The sequence below is a fragment of the Bombina bombina genome, chromosome 10, assembly GCF_027579735.1.
Source record: "Bombina bombina isolate aBomBom1 chromosome 10, aBomBom1.pri, whole genome shotgun sequence".
Lineage (NCBI taxonomy): Eukaryota > Metazoa > Chordata > Amphibia > Anura > Bombinatoridae > Bombina > Bombina bombina.
The window spans coordinates 32,295,307-32,308,313 of record NC_069508.1 but is presented as its reverse complement, the minus strand read 5'-3'; the positions used below and the strand labels follow the sequence as shown (position 1 = coordinate 32,308,313).

The following is a 13,007-nucleotide window of genomic DNA, read 5'->3' as shown; positions in this document are numbered from 1 at the left end:
TAAGTTATCAAATTTACAGCTTGCTCTTGATATGTTTTGTGGAAAAGTTTGAATAAGAGCATACTGATGTAAGCTCAGGAGTGTGCATGTGATGATATGCGCACCCTCCTGCGCCTACCTCAGTATGCTCTCATTGACAGTTTCAACAAAGAATAGCAGAGGAAAGTATAACATTTTGGTATGAAAAGTAAATTTGAATATTTTTTTTTATTGCTATATTCTATCTGAATCATGGAAATGTAATTTTGACTTCCATGGCCTTTTAAATCCTTTCAGGTGGCGGACTGAGATCATCCCGATCAGATACGATTAGGATGATTGACACCCCCTGCTAGCGGCCAGTATCTTCAGGGGGCGACATTGCACAAGCAGTTTACAAGAACTGCTTGTGCAATGATAAATGCCGACAGCATATGCTGTCGGCATTTATTGATGTCTGTCGTACATGATCCGCTGAGCGGATCATGTTGGACAGATGATAAATCGGCCCTAAAATCTCATGATTCAGATAGTACATGCAATTTTTTTTTTCCAAACAAGCTTTATTATAAGAATTGCTCATGATACAAATCAAAACATGAAACTGTATCTCAGACATATTTAATTTAATTTTTATGTTAACTCATATTTACAGGTTATATTTGCTAAACACTGTACCACCCACAGTCAAGGCATTTATGACAAAATATTTTTTAGATTCCTGGGAATCCAATGAACCAAGATAAGAGCGTTGTCTCCTTTTTTGATATTGTTAAATTGTATGTCTTAATGCTGGAATGAAAATATATCCCTTAGTGTTGCATTTTTGAAACGCAAGGGTTTACCAGTGCTATAAATAAAGGGGACTTTCAGTCATGAAGTGTAAAAAACCTAATGCTTAAAGTTCCTTTATTTGCCTGTAGCGTATGCCGTGCTGAGCGCCTCAGGCCGCCCACAGCAGAACACTATTTTATCAATGAGGTGGTTAGCCAATAGCGTGCTAGCTATCTAGCATAATGCCAATTGGCCAGCATAGCTATTGGCTAAGAGGTGGAAATGTCACCTCATTAATAAAATAACGTTCTGCCGTGAGAGGCTGAGATGCTCAGCTGAAGGCAAATAAATGAACTTTCAGCGTGAAGTTATTTATACTACTATATTATTTGTAGCACTGGTAAATCCTAGCGTTTCACAAACTCTATGATCTACCATCACTTTAAACTGATTTCAGTGAGATATATCCATAAAATTATTCTCAAAAACTAACATATTTTCATAATCATTTTCCAAATATAGAGTTATAATTTTTAATTTAAGTGCCATAAAACATGTTGAGATCTGTGCATAATTCTAAAAGGGCTAATTAAGTAAAAATAGTTTGCATAAAAAAAATTGTTTAAAAACTGCTGGCAAGTATTTAAAAAAATAAGCAAAATTAGCTACATAGCCATGCTGTCTGGAGTAGTCTGATCCACCGCCCCTTATCAGTGTTTATCTACAGAAACACAGGCATTGTGCTTATTTGCTTCGAGGCATGCTCCAGCAGATAATGAGTGTTAAAGTCTGCATTCTACAAAAAGCAAAGGTAGATATAAATACAGCCATTAAATGAATTGTGTGAAAGGGTTAATGGTGAGGCACTGCAGTATAAATTTGCAGGTAAAGTAAATAAAGTACATATTATTATATTTTGTCTCCATCTCAACTTGTTTTATGTCCCTTTAAGGTTGGTGTGAATAACGTTAAAATAATGTGTAAAATTAATTTGGTTGGTCCTAGAAATAAAAAAACAAAACAAATAAAAAAGCAAATAATCTGTATATTGTATTATCAAAATGAGATTGCTTCTCTAAAAATGCAGCCTTAGTACCTGAGTATTTAAAATTGTATTTGTTTTACATGATAAAAATATATAAGTTCATTTCAAATACATGGTCTTAGTTTCCATTGCTGTTCTAAACTACACAAACTGATTATGACATAAAACATCTCCATAGACCAACAGTTTATAACAGCAATGGAAATTAGGTCATATTGTTTATAGTTTTTTAACTCTGAGAACTATAGTGCAGGGCAAGGCAGTCAGTATTTACATTATCAGCTAAATAATGCCCTCAATTAAAGGGACACAAAACCCAACATTTTCTTTCAAGATTCAGATGGAACATACCATTTTAAACAACTTTCCAATTTACTTCTTTTATCATATTTGCTTTGTTCTCTTAGTATCCTTTGTTGAAGGTGCAGCAATGCACTGCTGGCAGCTAGCTGAACACATCAAGTGAGCCAATAACAAGAGGCATATATAGGCAGCCACCAATCAGCAGCTAGTCCACAGTGATGCATTGTTGCAGCTGAGCCTACCAAGGAATGTTTTTTAACAAAAGATTCCAAGAGAATAAAGCAAATTAGATACTAGATTTAAATTGGTAACTTTTTTAAAATCGCGTGCTCTGTCTCAATCTTGAAAGACAAATTTGGAGTTTCATGTCCCGTTTAAGAATTTTTTGCATGGGCGATTATTCTGATGTCATTTGTTCCCTTATATCAGATGGAAGTGTCTCAAACAATGTTGCTTCTACAATAAGGCCACTTTTTTTTAGCGCCCGGCAGTCCCCAAGTTCAGGCGGCAATACCTCAAAGTGATTTCCCTTGACATCCAAATGAGTTAGGAACACCAAATTTCCAATTTTTGGCGAGAGGGAACATAAGTTATTTTTTCCAAGTTTTAAAGTCTTTAGCTTCTTGCAAAAGTACAGTTCATCTGGCACGCTTTCCACTTTGTTACAAGATATAGAAAAATACTGTAAACTTTGGAGCACTCCGATTTCAGGCGGAATGAAACGAATGTCATTATAAGATAAGTCTAGGTAACGCAGTTTGTTACAAAGGAATAAATGGGATGGGAGAACTTCTATCTTATTGTGGCTAAAATAAAGTCGTTCTAAGCTTGTTAGTTTTTTTATGTGTTCTGGAATATATGTAATACTGTTATGCCACAACTTTAAGATAGTAAGTTTACGCAAATGTTGGAAGCTAAGGATCTCTTCTATGGACTTGAGATTATTTTCTTTAAGGTCTAATTCTTGAAGAGCTGACAGACTGAAAATCGCGTGAGGTATACGCTCCAAATCACAGTGAACAAGCTCTAACTCCGTCAAGTTGATCATTTTTTTCAGATTATTCAACATCACTAGCTTAGTTCCATCATTATGGATACATAATTTTTGCAGATGACTGGAAACATCAACAGCACCTGGGGGAATTTTGGATAAATTACTCTTTATAAAAAGGCTTTTAAGGCTTTTTAGCTCACGAAATGATTCAAGTGTAATATTTTTTGATATATCTGGGCTTAATGTACCCATCAGACACAGCTCCTCCAGGTTTCTCAGACTGTACATCCACGGGGGAAGCTCTCGAACATCATCAAATTTAACTCTTAAAATCTTAAGGTTCTCTTTTAGAAATGCCAAGGCCGCAGAGTGAATTTTCACAGAGCACTGATACAAGGACAACTCTTGAAGATTGTCAAGTTGGGCGATAGTTGCTGGTATCATAACATTATTTATAATTTCCAGCTTTAGAGATTGCAGTTCTGTTATTTCAAACACGGTATCTGGAAGGCCCGATAACATAAACAACTGTAGCTCCAATCGGTTATAGGCATTTGTTTGTAACCTTTGTTTAAGCTTATCAGCGGTCCACTCGTTGTTTAAGTTCAGTTGTTTCAGCTTATTTTCGCTGACTTCAGAGAGGAAAACGGCAAACCTTTTTGAGTATAACGGATCATATTGGTCTATCATGTGGAACATGAAAGCAAAATCATTTTTGACATCTGGGATGTCGTCAATTCCAGTTTCTTGACGAACATATTCAAACGAATACTCTTTTAAGGAGCGATAGAATAGCCAGTATAACGTATATAGACATACAAATCCATACACACCAACAAAAAACAGGTAGCAAAAAGAAAGCTTAGAGAAGAGGTGAGCCATTGTATGATTACATGAAAAATTCTTATATCCGGTCATGTCTTGTATGTCAACGTCACAGTCCACGGTAAACTGTACTTCTGAAACTAATGCACTGTTATAGCCAATAATGAACAAAAACTTGAATACCTTCAGAATGGTTTGACGCACATACATAGAATAAAGCAAATCTCTTTCTTCTACGTGAAGTCGGAATTTTTTCACCTTCTCAAACAAAGCTTTGGCCTGTTCTCCTTCCTTTTTGTCCAAGGCTCCTGCTGTAGTTTTGTCCACAATGAACTTCTCTGGAATGGATTTCAGAGACTGTGTTTTTACCAGAGGATTCTCGATGGAGGAAGGATTGGTTATAACTTTATTTAAATTATTCTTTCTATTATCCTTTTCTTCTGGTTCTTCTCCAGACACTTCAGACAGTGCCCTCGTTGTCCATGGAGATTCAAAACACTTTCCCAGTATAGAAATAAAATGCTCAATCTTTGAACTCGATCCAGGAAATTTAAACCAAAAGTTGCTACAAAGCATGAAAATGAGTGTGTGAATGAGAACTAAATAAGGAAAATATTTGGCATACCAGTGCAGCGCACGTTCATAGCACATTTGGTTTATGAAGCTGTATTGCTGAAGGTCTAAGTCAGTCTTTAGCCCTTTCATTTCCACAGTCTCAGAAGCAACGGATGGTTTGGGAGAATGAAGAAGAAAATTAGATGCCGCCGGATTGGACGTGTTATACAAAGATGCGTTTTGAGTTGGATGTACTCTCTTTGGGAGACAAATTATTTTGTCTTGCATAACCTAAAAAAGAAAGGATTTAGGAAAATGTGTTTATATATTTGTGGCAATTATATGCAATATTGAGAGAAAAAAAAAGCAGAAAAAGTAAGAAACAGAATAGTGTTTTGCTATCAGAAAAAAATAATCTCTGATACTAGAGCGGTCAAATATAATGAAATTATACGGCTCTCTGCAGATTTGACTGTATTGTGCGCAGTGCTTCATACTATACAAATGGTTATAGGAAATATTCGCTCTTATCAAAACATAGCACTGCTGTAATTCATTTCATTTGTAAAAGATTTGTGATATTTATAAAACTACAAATCCTTCAGAAACATAAATAATTGCTGGTGGGCTTAGTAATGTTAATACATTTAGTAGGGTATGGGGGATACTTGCATGCAATAGTACATTTATAACTCATAAAAAATGTAATGCAAACAGGAAAGCAGTGATTATTTAAACACTGATGGCCAACTTAGTCTCAAATGGAGGCACCAGACCGATATTGTTGAAGACTTAAAGGGATATGAAACCCACATTTTTTCTTTCATGATTCAGATAGAGCAGCAATTTTCAGCAACTTTCTAATTTACTCCTATTATCGCATTTTCTTTGTTCTCTTGCTATCTTTTTTTGAAAAAGCAGGAATTAAAGATTAGGAGCCGGCCCATTTTTGGTTCAGCACCTGGGTAGTGCGCGCTGATTGGTGACTAAATGTAGCCACCAATTAGCAAGCACTACTCAGGGTTCTGAACCAAAAATGGGCCGGCTCCTAAGCTTACATTGCTGACTTTTCAAATAAAGATACCAAGAGAACGAAGAAAATTTGATAATAGGAGTAAATTAGAAAGTTGCTTAAAATTGCTGCTCTATCTGAATTATGAAAGAAAAAAAATGTGGGTTTCATATCCCTTTAAATGGACACTGTACTTCTTAATATGTTTCCAATTACTTCTTATACCAGCTGAGGTGTATTTAATGTGTGGAAAACGCTGCTTTAGGTTTAAATTCAAATATGAAATAAAGATTTTTGTTAATTGAAACCACAACCTATTAAAAAAGGGCTCAGCTTACAGGAAGAACCGACATACTTATATTATTTCTCTTTATCATATAGAAAAGCCAGTATTTAGAGGGAGCAAATAAAAATGTTAGTACCTATCTCTCCCAATCCCATGCAGGGTTTCATTAATGCTGCTGCCTCTTGTTTACAAAGTTTTTCTACAGCCAATACTGTAGTATTGACATTTTCAGAATAGTTGGTGGCTTCAACAGACAAAAGCAGCTCTTTCAAATGTCATTTTCTATTTGCAAACAATTTTAAACACTCCAGCAGCTAAAATAAATCACTGGAAACACATTAAAGGGAATAAAAGTACTGTACAGTGTCCCTTTAAGGGCTGCATATAAATTTATATTTTTAAACAAACAAATAATAATATGTATTTTACGAAATGACCAATCGCACAGGGCCAGGTAAACATAAGGATGAAAAGTACACTTCACAGTGTACTCTATACACTACACAGTGTACTCTACACACTACACAGTGTACTCTACACACTACACAGTGTACTCTACACACTACACAGTGTACTCTACACTACACAGTGTACTCTACACACTACACAGTGTACTCTACACTACACAGTGTACTCTACACACTACACAGTGTACTCTACACACTACACAGTGTACTCTACACTACACAGTGTACTCTACACACTACACAGTGTACTCTATACACTACACAGTGTACTCTACACTACACAGTGTACTCTACACACTACACAGTGTACTCTATACACTACACAGTGTACTCTACACACTACACAGTGTACTCTACACACTACACAGTGTACTCTACGTACTCTATACACTACACAGTGTACTCTACACACTACACAGTGTACTCTACACACTACACAGTGTACTCTACGCTACACAGTGTACTCTACACACTACACAGTGTACTCTACACACTACACAGTGTACTCTACACACTACACAGTGTACTCTACACACTACACAGTGTACTCTACACACTACACAGTGTACTCTACACACTACACAGTTGGACACTGACCAATTTAGCTACAGTATAATAAATATATATATATTCTAATAATAACTCCATCAGGAAATCTTTAATCCATGTCAATCATTAAGGTCTGCAGAAACCTTTCTAACATAAAATTGGTGTTGTCAGAAATCAGGACACATAAACAATACGTTTATATGTCCTGTTGCAGTGCTTTTTTTGCGCCCCACTTCAGAGAAACCCTACGGCAACTACCTGATCTGTCTTATGGAGGAGCCGGCCCTGCACACTTTCATTGTTTCCCCAAATAACTGTCCTCAACACCTGGGGCCAACAACCTTGGGCCCCCAGATGTTTTGGAACTACATTTCCCATGATGCTGAGACACTCTTTATGGTGTCTGAGCATCATGGGAAATGTAGTTCCAAAACATCTGGGGCCCAAGGTTGCTGACCCCTGCTCTACACCATCACCATTAAAGGGATATGAAACCCAATTTTTTTTTTCATGATTCAAACTCAATTTTGCTTCATTTGTGTGATATCCTTTATTGAAGGAGCTGCAATACACTACTGGGAGCTAGATGAACACATTAATAAGCAAATGACAGGAGGCATATATTCAGCCACCTATCAGCAGCTAGCTCCGAGTTTCTTAGCCTACATAGGTATGCTTTTCAATAAAGCATACCAGAGAAGAAAACAAATTAGATCATAAAAGTAAACTGGAAATGTGTATAAAATCACATGCTCTAGTTCCGTGTTTCTCAACCGTGGTCCTCAAGTACCCCCAACAGGTCAGTTTTTCATTATAGCTGAACCAGTGCACAGGTGAAATAATCAGCTGATGGGTGAGAGCAGGTTGGTAACCATGGTTACTGATCAGCTGATTGACCGCGGTTGAGAAACACTGCTCTAGTTGAATCATGAAACATATTGGGTTTCATATCCCATTAAATATTTGCTACCTAAAGGACAAATATCCTATTAAAAGACCAATTTATTTACAAATGTTTCCCTTGTTCAGACACATGCAGCCTTTTGAAAAAGTGGAGTAAAGGTACTGCAGACATAGATCTTTATCTGCTAACATAACAGATTCTTGCGCAAAACATACTAACACGTCACAACTTACTTGTAATGTGCAACCAAACACACCTATCATAAGCATAGCCACCGACAGATAATCTGTGAATACGTCCCACCAAGGCTTCAGGACACGGAACGCCGGCTGCTGCTCGGAAAACTGACGGAATTCTGTTACTGGAATCATGTTTCTGAAAAGAATAAATATTAAATTGTTACTGTTAATTCATTAAAAGGACATAAAAATATGTTCCTAGTTACTGTGACTTCTTGTAGAATACAGTGTTTATTGTTTAATCTTGTACTTTAAATGAGCTGGATTTACTTATATTATGTTATTCTTTATTAAAACTTAGCCCAATTTCCCTGATCACCTCTTATTTAGCGTGAGAAATCACTATTCCCTCTAAGGCACTGGTTCTTAAACCCGTCCTCAGCCTCCCTAACAGGCCAGATTTTCAGGAGTACCTTGGCTGAGAAGCAGGTAAAATAGCCATGTTAACTAATAATAATATTTCACCTGTGCTCCAGTTCAGATATCCTCAAAATCTGGCCTGTTAGTGCTCTAAGGTGTGGATGCTCAAACCTTATAGTGAACAGTGATTTCTTGCTCTAAATAAATAGTGCAGACTGTAAAGTCCCATTAATGTCATATTATTTTATATTATAGTAAAGGTCAGCTGCTAGATTGGTCATTCAGTGTGCGCTGGTATGCTGGTCATCTTGTTAGCCGAATTCCTCTGTGTAAGCTCTGCATTTATAGCAGTGCTGATATTGCTTTACACCAACCAATAATCATTTCTGCTCACAACTAGTAATAAATCATTTATGTGGAGTCCCGAATTTGGGACTGGGAAACTGTATTTGTACAAGCTCGTTAACAAATTTAGGTTCCTTATACTATAACTTTATCTACACATAAGGCATGAGGGGCGCGATCCGATATAGATCGTAGTTTGCGGCGCAAGCGAGGGAACCCTCGCCGCCCGTAGTTTCAGCTCGCAACTCAAGCTATCCTATATACGGCGCCGTCAGAGGCTAAAGTGCCGTAAGTCTGACAAACCAGCGATGTCCAGAAATCTGCGTAAGTACAAATTTCTGGAGTCGCCAGTGACTTACGGCACTTTAGAAACTGCCGGCGCCTACAAAACCTGACTAAGTTATAAAATCACCCGTACTGTCTAACACGCCTCCCAAACATAGCCTGACACTATCCCCCCTCACTATCCTAACAATAAAAAATGTATTAGCTCCCGGACCCCGCCGCCACCTAATAAAGTTATTAACCCCTAAACCGCCGCTCCCGGACCCCGCCGCCAGCTATATTAAATCTATAACCCCCTAATGTGAGCCCCTACCCTGTGCCATCTACCTTACCTACCCCCTAAAGTGAGCCCCTTACACCGCCGCCATCTACCTTACCTACCCCCTAAATTGAGCCCCTTACACCGCCGCCATCTACCTTACCTACCCCCTAAAGTGAGCTCCTACCCCGCCGCCATCTATTTTAAAATTATTAACCTCTAATTTAATCCCCCTACACCGCCAGCTATATTAACTATATTAACCCTAATTATATTAGGGTTAATATAGTTATTATATTATATATATTAACCCTAATTATATTAGGGTTAATATAGTTAATATCATTATTATATTATATATATATTAAGTATAATAACCCTATCTAACTCTAACATCCCTAACTAAATTCTTATTAAAATAAATCTAATATTAATATTATTAATTAAAATATTCCTATTTAAATCTAAATACTTACCTATAAAATAAACCCTAAGATAGCTACAATGTAATTAATAATTACATTGTAGCTATTTTAGGGTTTATATTTATTTTACAGGTAACTTGGTATTTATTTTAACTAGGTACAATAGCTATTAAATAGTTAATAACTATTTAATAGCTACCTAGTTAAAATAATTACCAATTTACCTGTAAAATAAATCCTAACCTAAGTTACAAATACACCTAACACTACTTAAGCTACTTACACCTATTCTAAGCCCCCTAATAAAATAATAAAGCCCCCCAAAATAAAAAATGTTACCTACCCTATTCTAAAATACAAAAGTTAACAGCTCTATCACCTTACCAGCTCTTAAAAGGGCCTTTAGCGGGGCATGCCCCAAAGAAATCAGCTCTTTTGCCTGAAAAACCCCCCACAATACCACCCCCCAACATTACAACCCACCACCCACATACCCCTACTCTAACCCAAACCCCCCTTAAATAAACCTAACACTACCCCCCTGAAGATCTCCCTACCTTGTATTCACCCAGCCGGGCAGAACTCTTCATCCGATCCGGGCGATGTCTTCAATCAAGCGGCAGAGAAGTCTTCTTCCATCCGGCAATGTCTTCAAGCAGGCGCAGAGAAATCTTCTTCCATACGGGCGATGTCTTCAAGCAAGCGGTAGAGAAGTCTTCTTCCATCCGGCGATGTCTTCAAGCAAAGCGGCATCTTCAATCTTCTTTCTTCGCTCCTCCGCTGCGGAGCATCCATCCGGCACGACGACTGAACGAGGAATGAGGTACCTTTAAATGACGTCATCCAAGATGGCGTCCGTCAAATTTCGATTGGCTGATAGGATTCTATCAGTCAATCGGAATTAAGGTAGAAAAAACTGATTGGCTGATTGAATCAGCCAATCAGATTCAAGTTCAATCCGATTAGCTGAACCAATCAGCCAATCGGATTGAACTTGAATCTGATTGGCTGATTCAATCAGCCAATCGGATTGAACTTGAATCTGATTGGCTGATTCAATCAGCCAATCAGATTTTTCTACCTTAATTCCGATTGCCTGATAGAATCCTATCAGCCAATCGGAATTCGACGGACGCCATCTTGGATGACGTCATTTAAAGGTACCTCATTCCTCGTTCAGTCGTCGTGCCGGATGGATGCTCCGCGGCGGAGGAGCGAAGAAAGAAGATTGAAGATGCCGCTTTGCTTGAAGACATCGCCGGATGGAAGAAGACTTCTCTGCCGCTTGCTTGAAGACATCGCCGGATGGAAGAAGACTTCTCTGACGCTTGAAGACATCGCCGGATGGAAGAAGACTTCTCTGACGCTTGATTGAAGACATCGCCCGGATCGGATGAAGAGTTCTGCCCGGCTGGGTGAAAACAAGGTAGGGAGATCTTCAGGGGGGTAGTGTTAGGTTTTTTTAAGGGGGGTTTGGGTGGGTTTAGAATAGGGGTATGTGGGTGGTGGGTTGTAATGTTGGGGGGTGGTTTTGTGTTTTTTTTTACAGGCAAAAGAGCTGTTTTCTTTGGGGCATGCCCCGCAAAAGGCCCTTTTAAGGGCTGGTAAGGTAAAAGAGCTGTGAACTTTTTAAATTTAGAATAGGGTAGGGACATTTTTTTTATTTTGGGGGGCTTTATTATTTTATTAGGGGGCTTAGAATAGGTGTAATTAGCTTAAAAATCTTGTAATCTTTTTTTATTTTTTGTAATTTAGTGTTTTTTTTTGTTTGTAATTTAGTTTAGTTTATTTAATTGTATTTTAGTTTATATTTTTGTAGTTTATTTAATTTATTCATAGTTAGGTGTATTTGTAACTTAGGTTAGGATTTATTTTACAGGTAAATTGGTAATTATTTTAACTAGGTAGCTATTAAATAGTTATTAACTATTTAATAGCTATTGTACCTAGTTAAAATAAATAGCAAGTTACCTGTAAAATAAATATAAACCCTAAAATAGCTACTATGTAATTATTAATTACATTGTAGCTATCTTAGGGTTTATTTTATAGTTAAATATTTAGATTTAAATAGGAATATTTTAATTAATAATATTAATATTAATTAGATTTATTTTAATAAGAATTTAGTTAGGGATGTTAGAGTTAGATAGGGTTATTATACTTAATATATATATATAATATAATAACGATATTAACTATATTAACCCTAATATAATTAGGGTTAATATAGTTAATATATATAATATAATAACTATATTAACTATATTAACCCTAATATAATTAGGGTTAATATAGTTAATATATATAAAACTATATTAACCCTAATATAATTAGGGTTAATATAGTTAATATAGCTGGCGGCGGTGTAGGGGGATTAGATTAGGGGTTAATGTGTTTAATATATATAATTAGGGTTAATATAGTTAATATAGCTGGCGGCGGTGTAGGGGGATTAGATTAGGGGTTAATGTGTTTAATATAGGTGGTGGCGGTGTAGGGGGATTCAATTAGGGGTTAATAGTTTTAAAATAGATGGCGGCGGGGTAGGAGCTCACTTTAGGGGGTAGGTAAGGTAGATGGCGGCGGTGTAAGGGGCTCACTTTAGGGGGTAGGTAAGGTAGATGGCGGCAGTGTAAGGGGCTCACATTAGGGGGTAGTTTAATATAGCTGGAGGCGGGGTAGGAGCTCACATTAGGGGGTATGTAATGAAGCTGGCAACGGTGTAGGGGGATCACATTAGGGGGTTATACTTTTAATGTAGGTGGCGGCGGGGTCCGGGAGCGGCGGTTTAGCGGTTAAATACTTTATTAGGGATTGCGGCGGGGGATCGCGGTTGACAGGTAGATAGACATTGCGCATGCGTTAGGTGTTAGGTTTTATTTAGCAGGTAGTTTAGGGAGTTACGGGGCTCCAATAGACAGCGTAAGGCTTACTACGGCTGCATTTTGTGGCGAGGTGAAAATGGAGTATAATTTCTCCATTTTCGCCACGTAAGTCCTTACGCTGTATATTGGATACCAAACTGCGCGGGTTTGGTATACCTGCCTATGGCCCAAAAAACTACGGGCGAAGGCAGAAATATACGAGCGTAACTTCTAGGTTACGCCGTATATAGGATACCAAACCCGCGCAAAATTCAGCGTCACCGGCTTTTGCGGGCGACGCTGCATATCGGAACGGGCCCTATATGTACTGTGAGAAAAAAATAAAAACGGATCATTTCTGCTGCAAAAAGCTGCACAATGTGCCTTTAAACAGACGTTTTTTGCGATGCATATGATGCAGTTTCATTTCAGCTGAATTACAAAAGCTTTGGATTTAAATATTGCCATGAGAAACACAAATAATAAATTTACCAGTATACAATTAGAGGGATGAGTATGATGTCCTGTATCAAA

General features: G+C 37.5%; 1 protein-coding gene across 1 annotated transcript in view; it reads right to left on the bottom strand.

Moving 5' to 3' along the window:
• The window catches only part of LRRC8C (leucine rich repeat containing 8 VRAC subunit C), a 102,394-nt gene that overhangs the window by 2,163 nt on the left and 87,224 nt on the right, over positions 1 to 13,007 (bottom strand). The window contains exons 2-3 of the mRNA XM_053693927.1: positions 7,927 to 8,068; positions 1 to 4,766 (exon numbers count right to left, since the gene is read on the bottom strand). The exon at positions 1 to 4,766 is cut by the window's left edge and continues 2,163 nt beyond it. Of these exons, the coding sequence (XP_053549902.1) occupies positions 2,499 to 4,766; positions 7,927 to 8,064 (2,406 nt within the window). The 5' untranslated portion in view covers positions 8,065 to 8,068 and the 3' untranslated portion in view covers positions 1 to 2,498. The remainder of the gene's footprint in view (positions 4,767 to 7,926; positions 8,069 to 13,007) is intronic.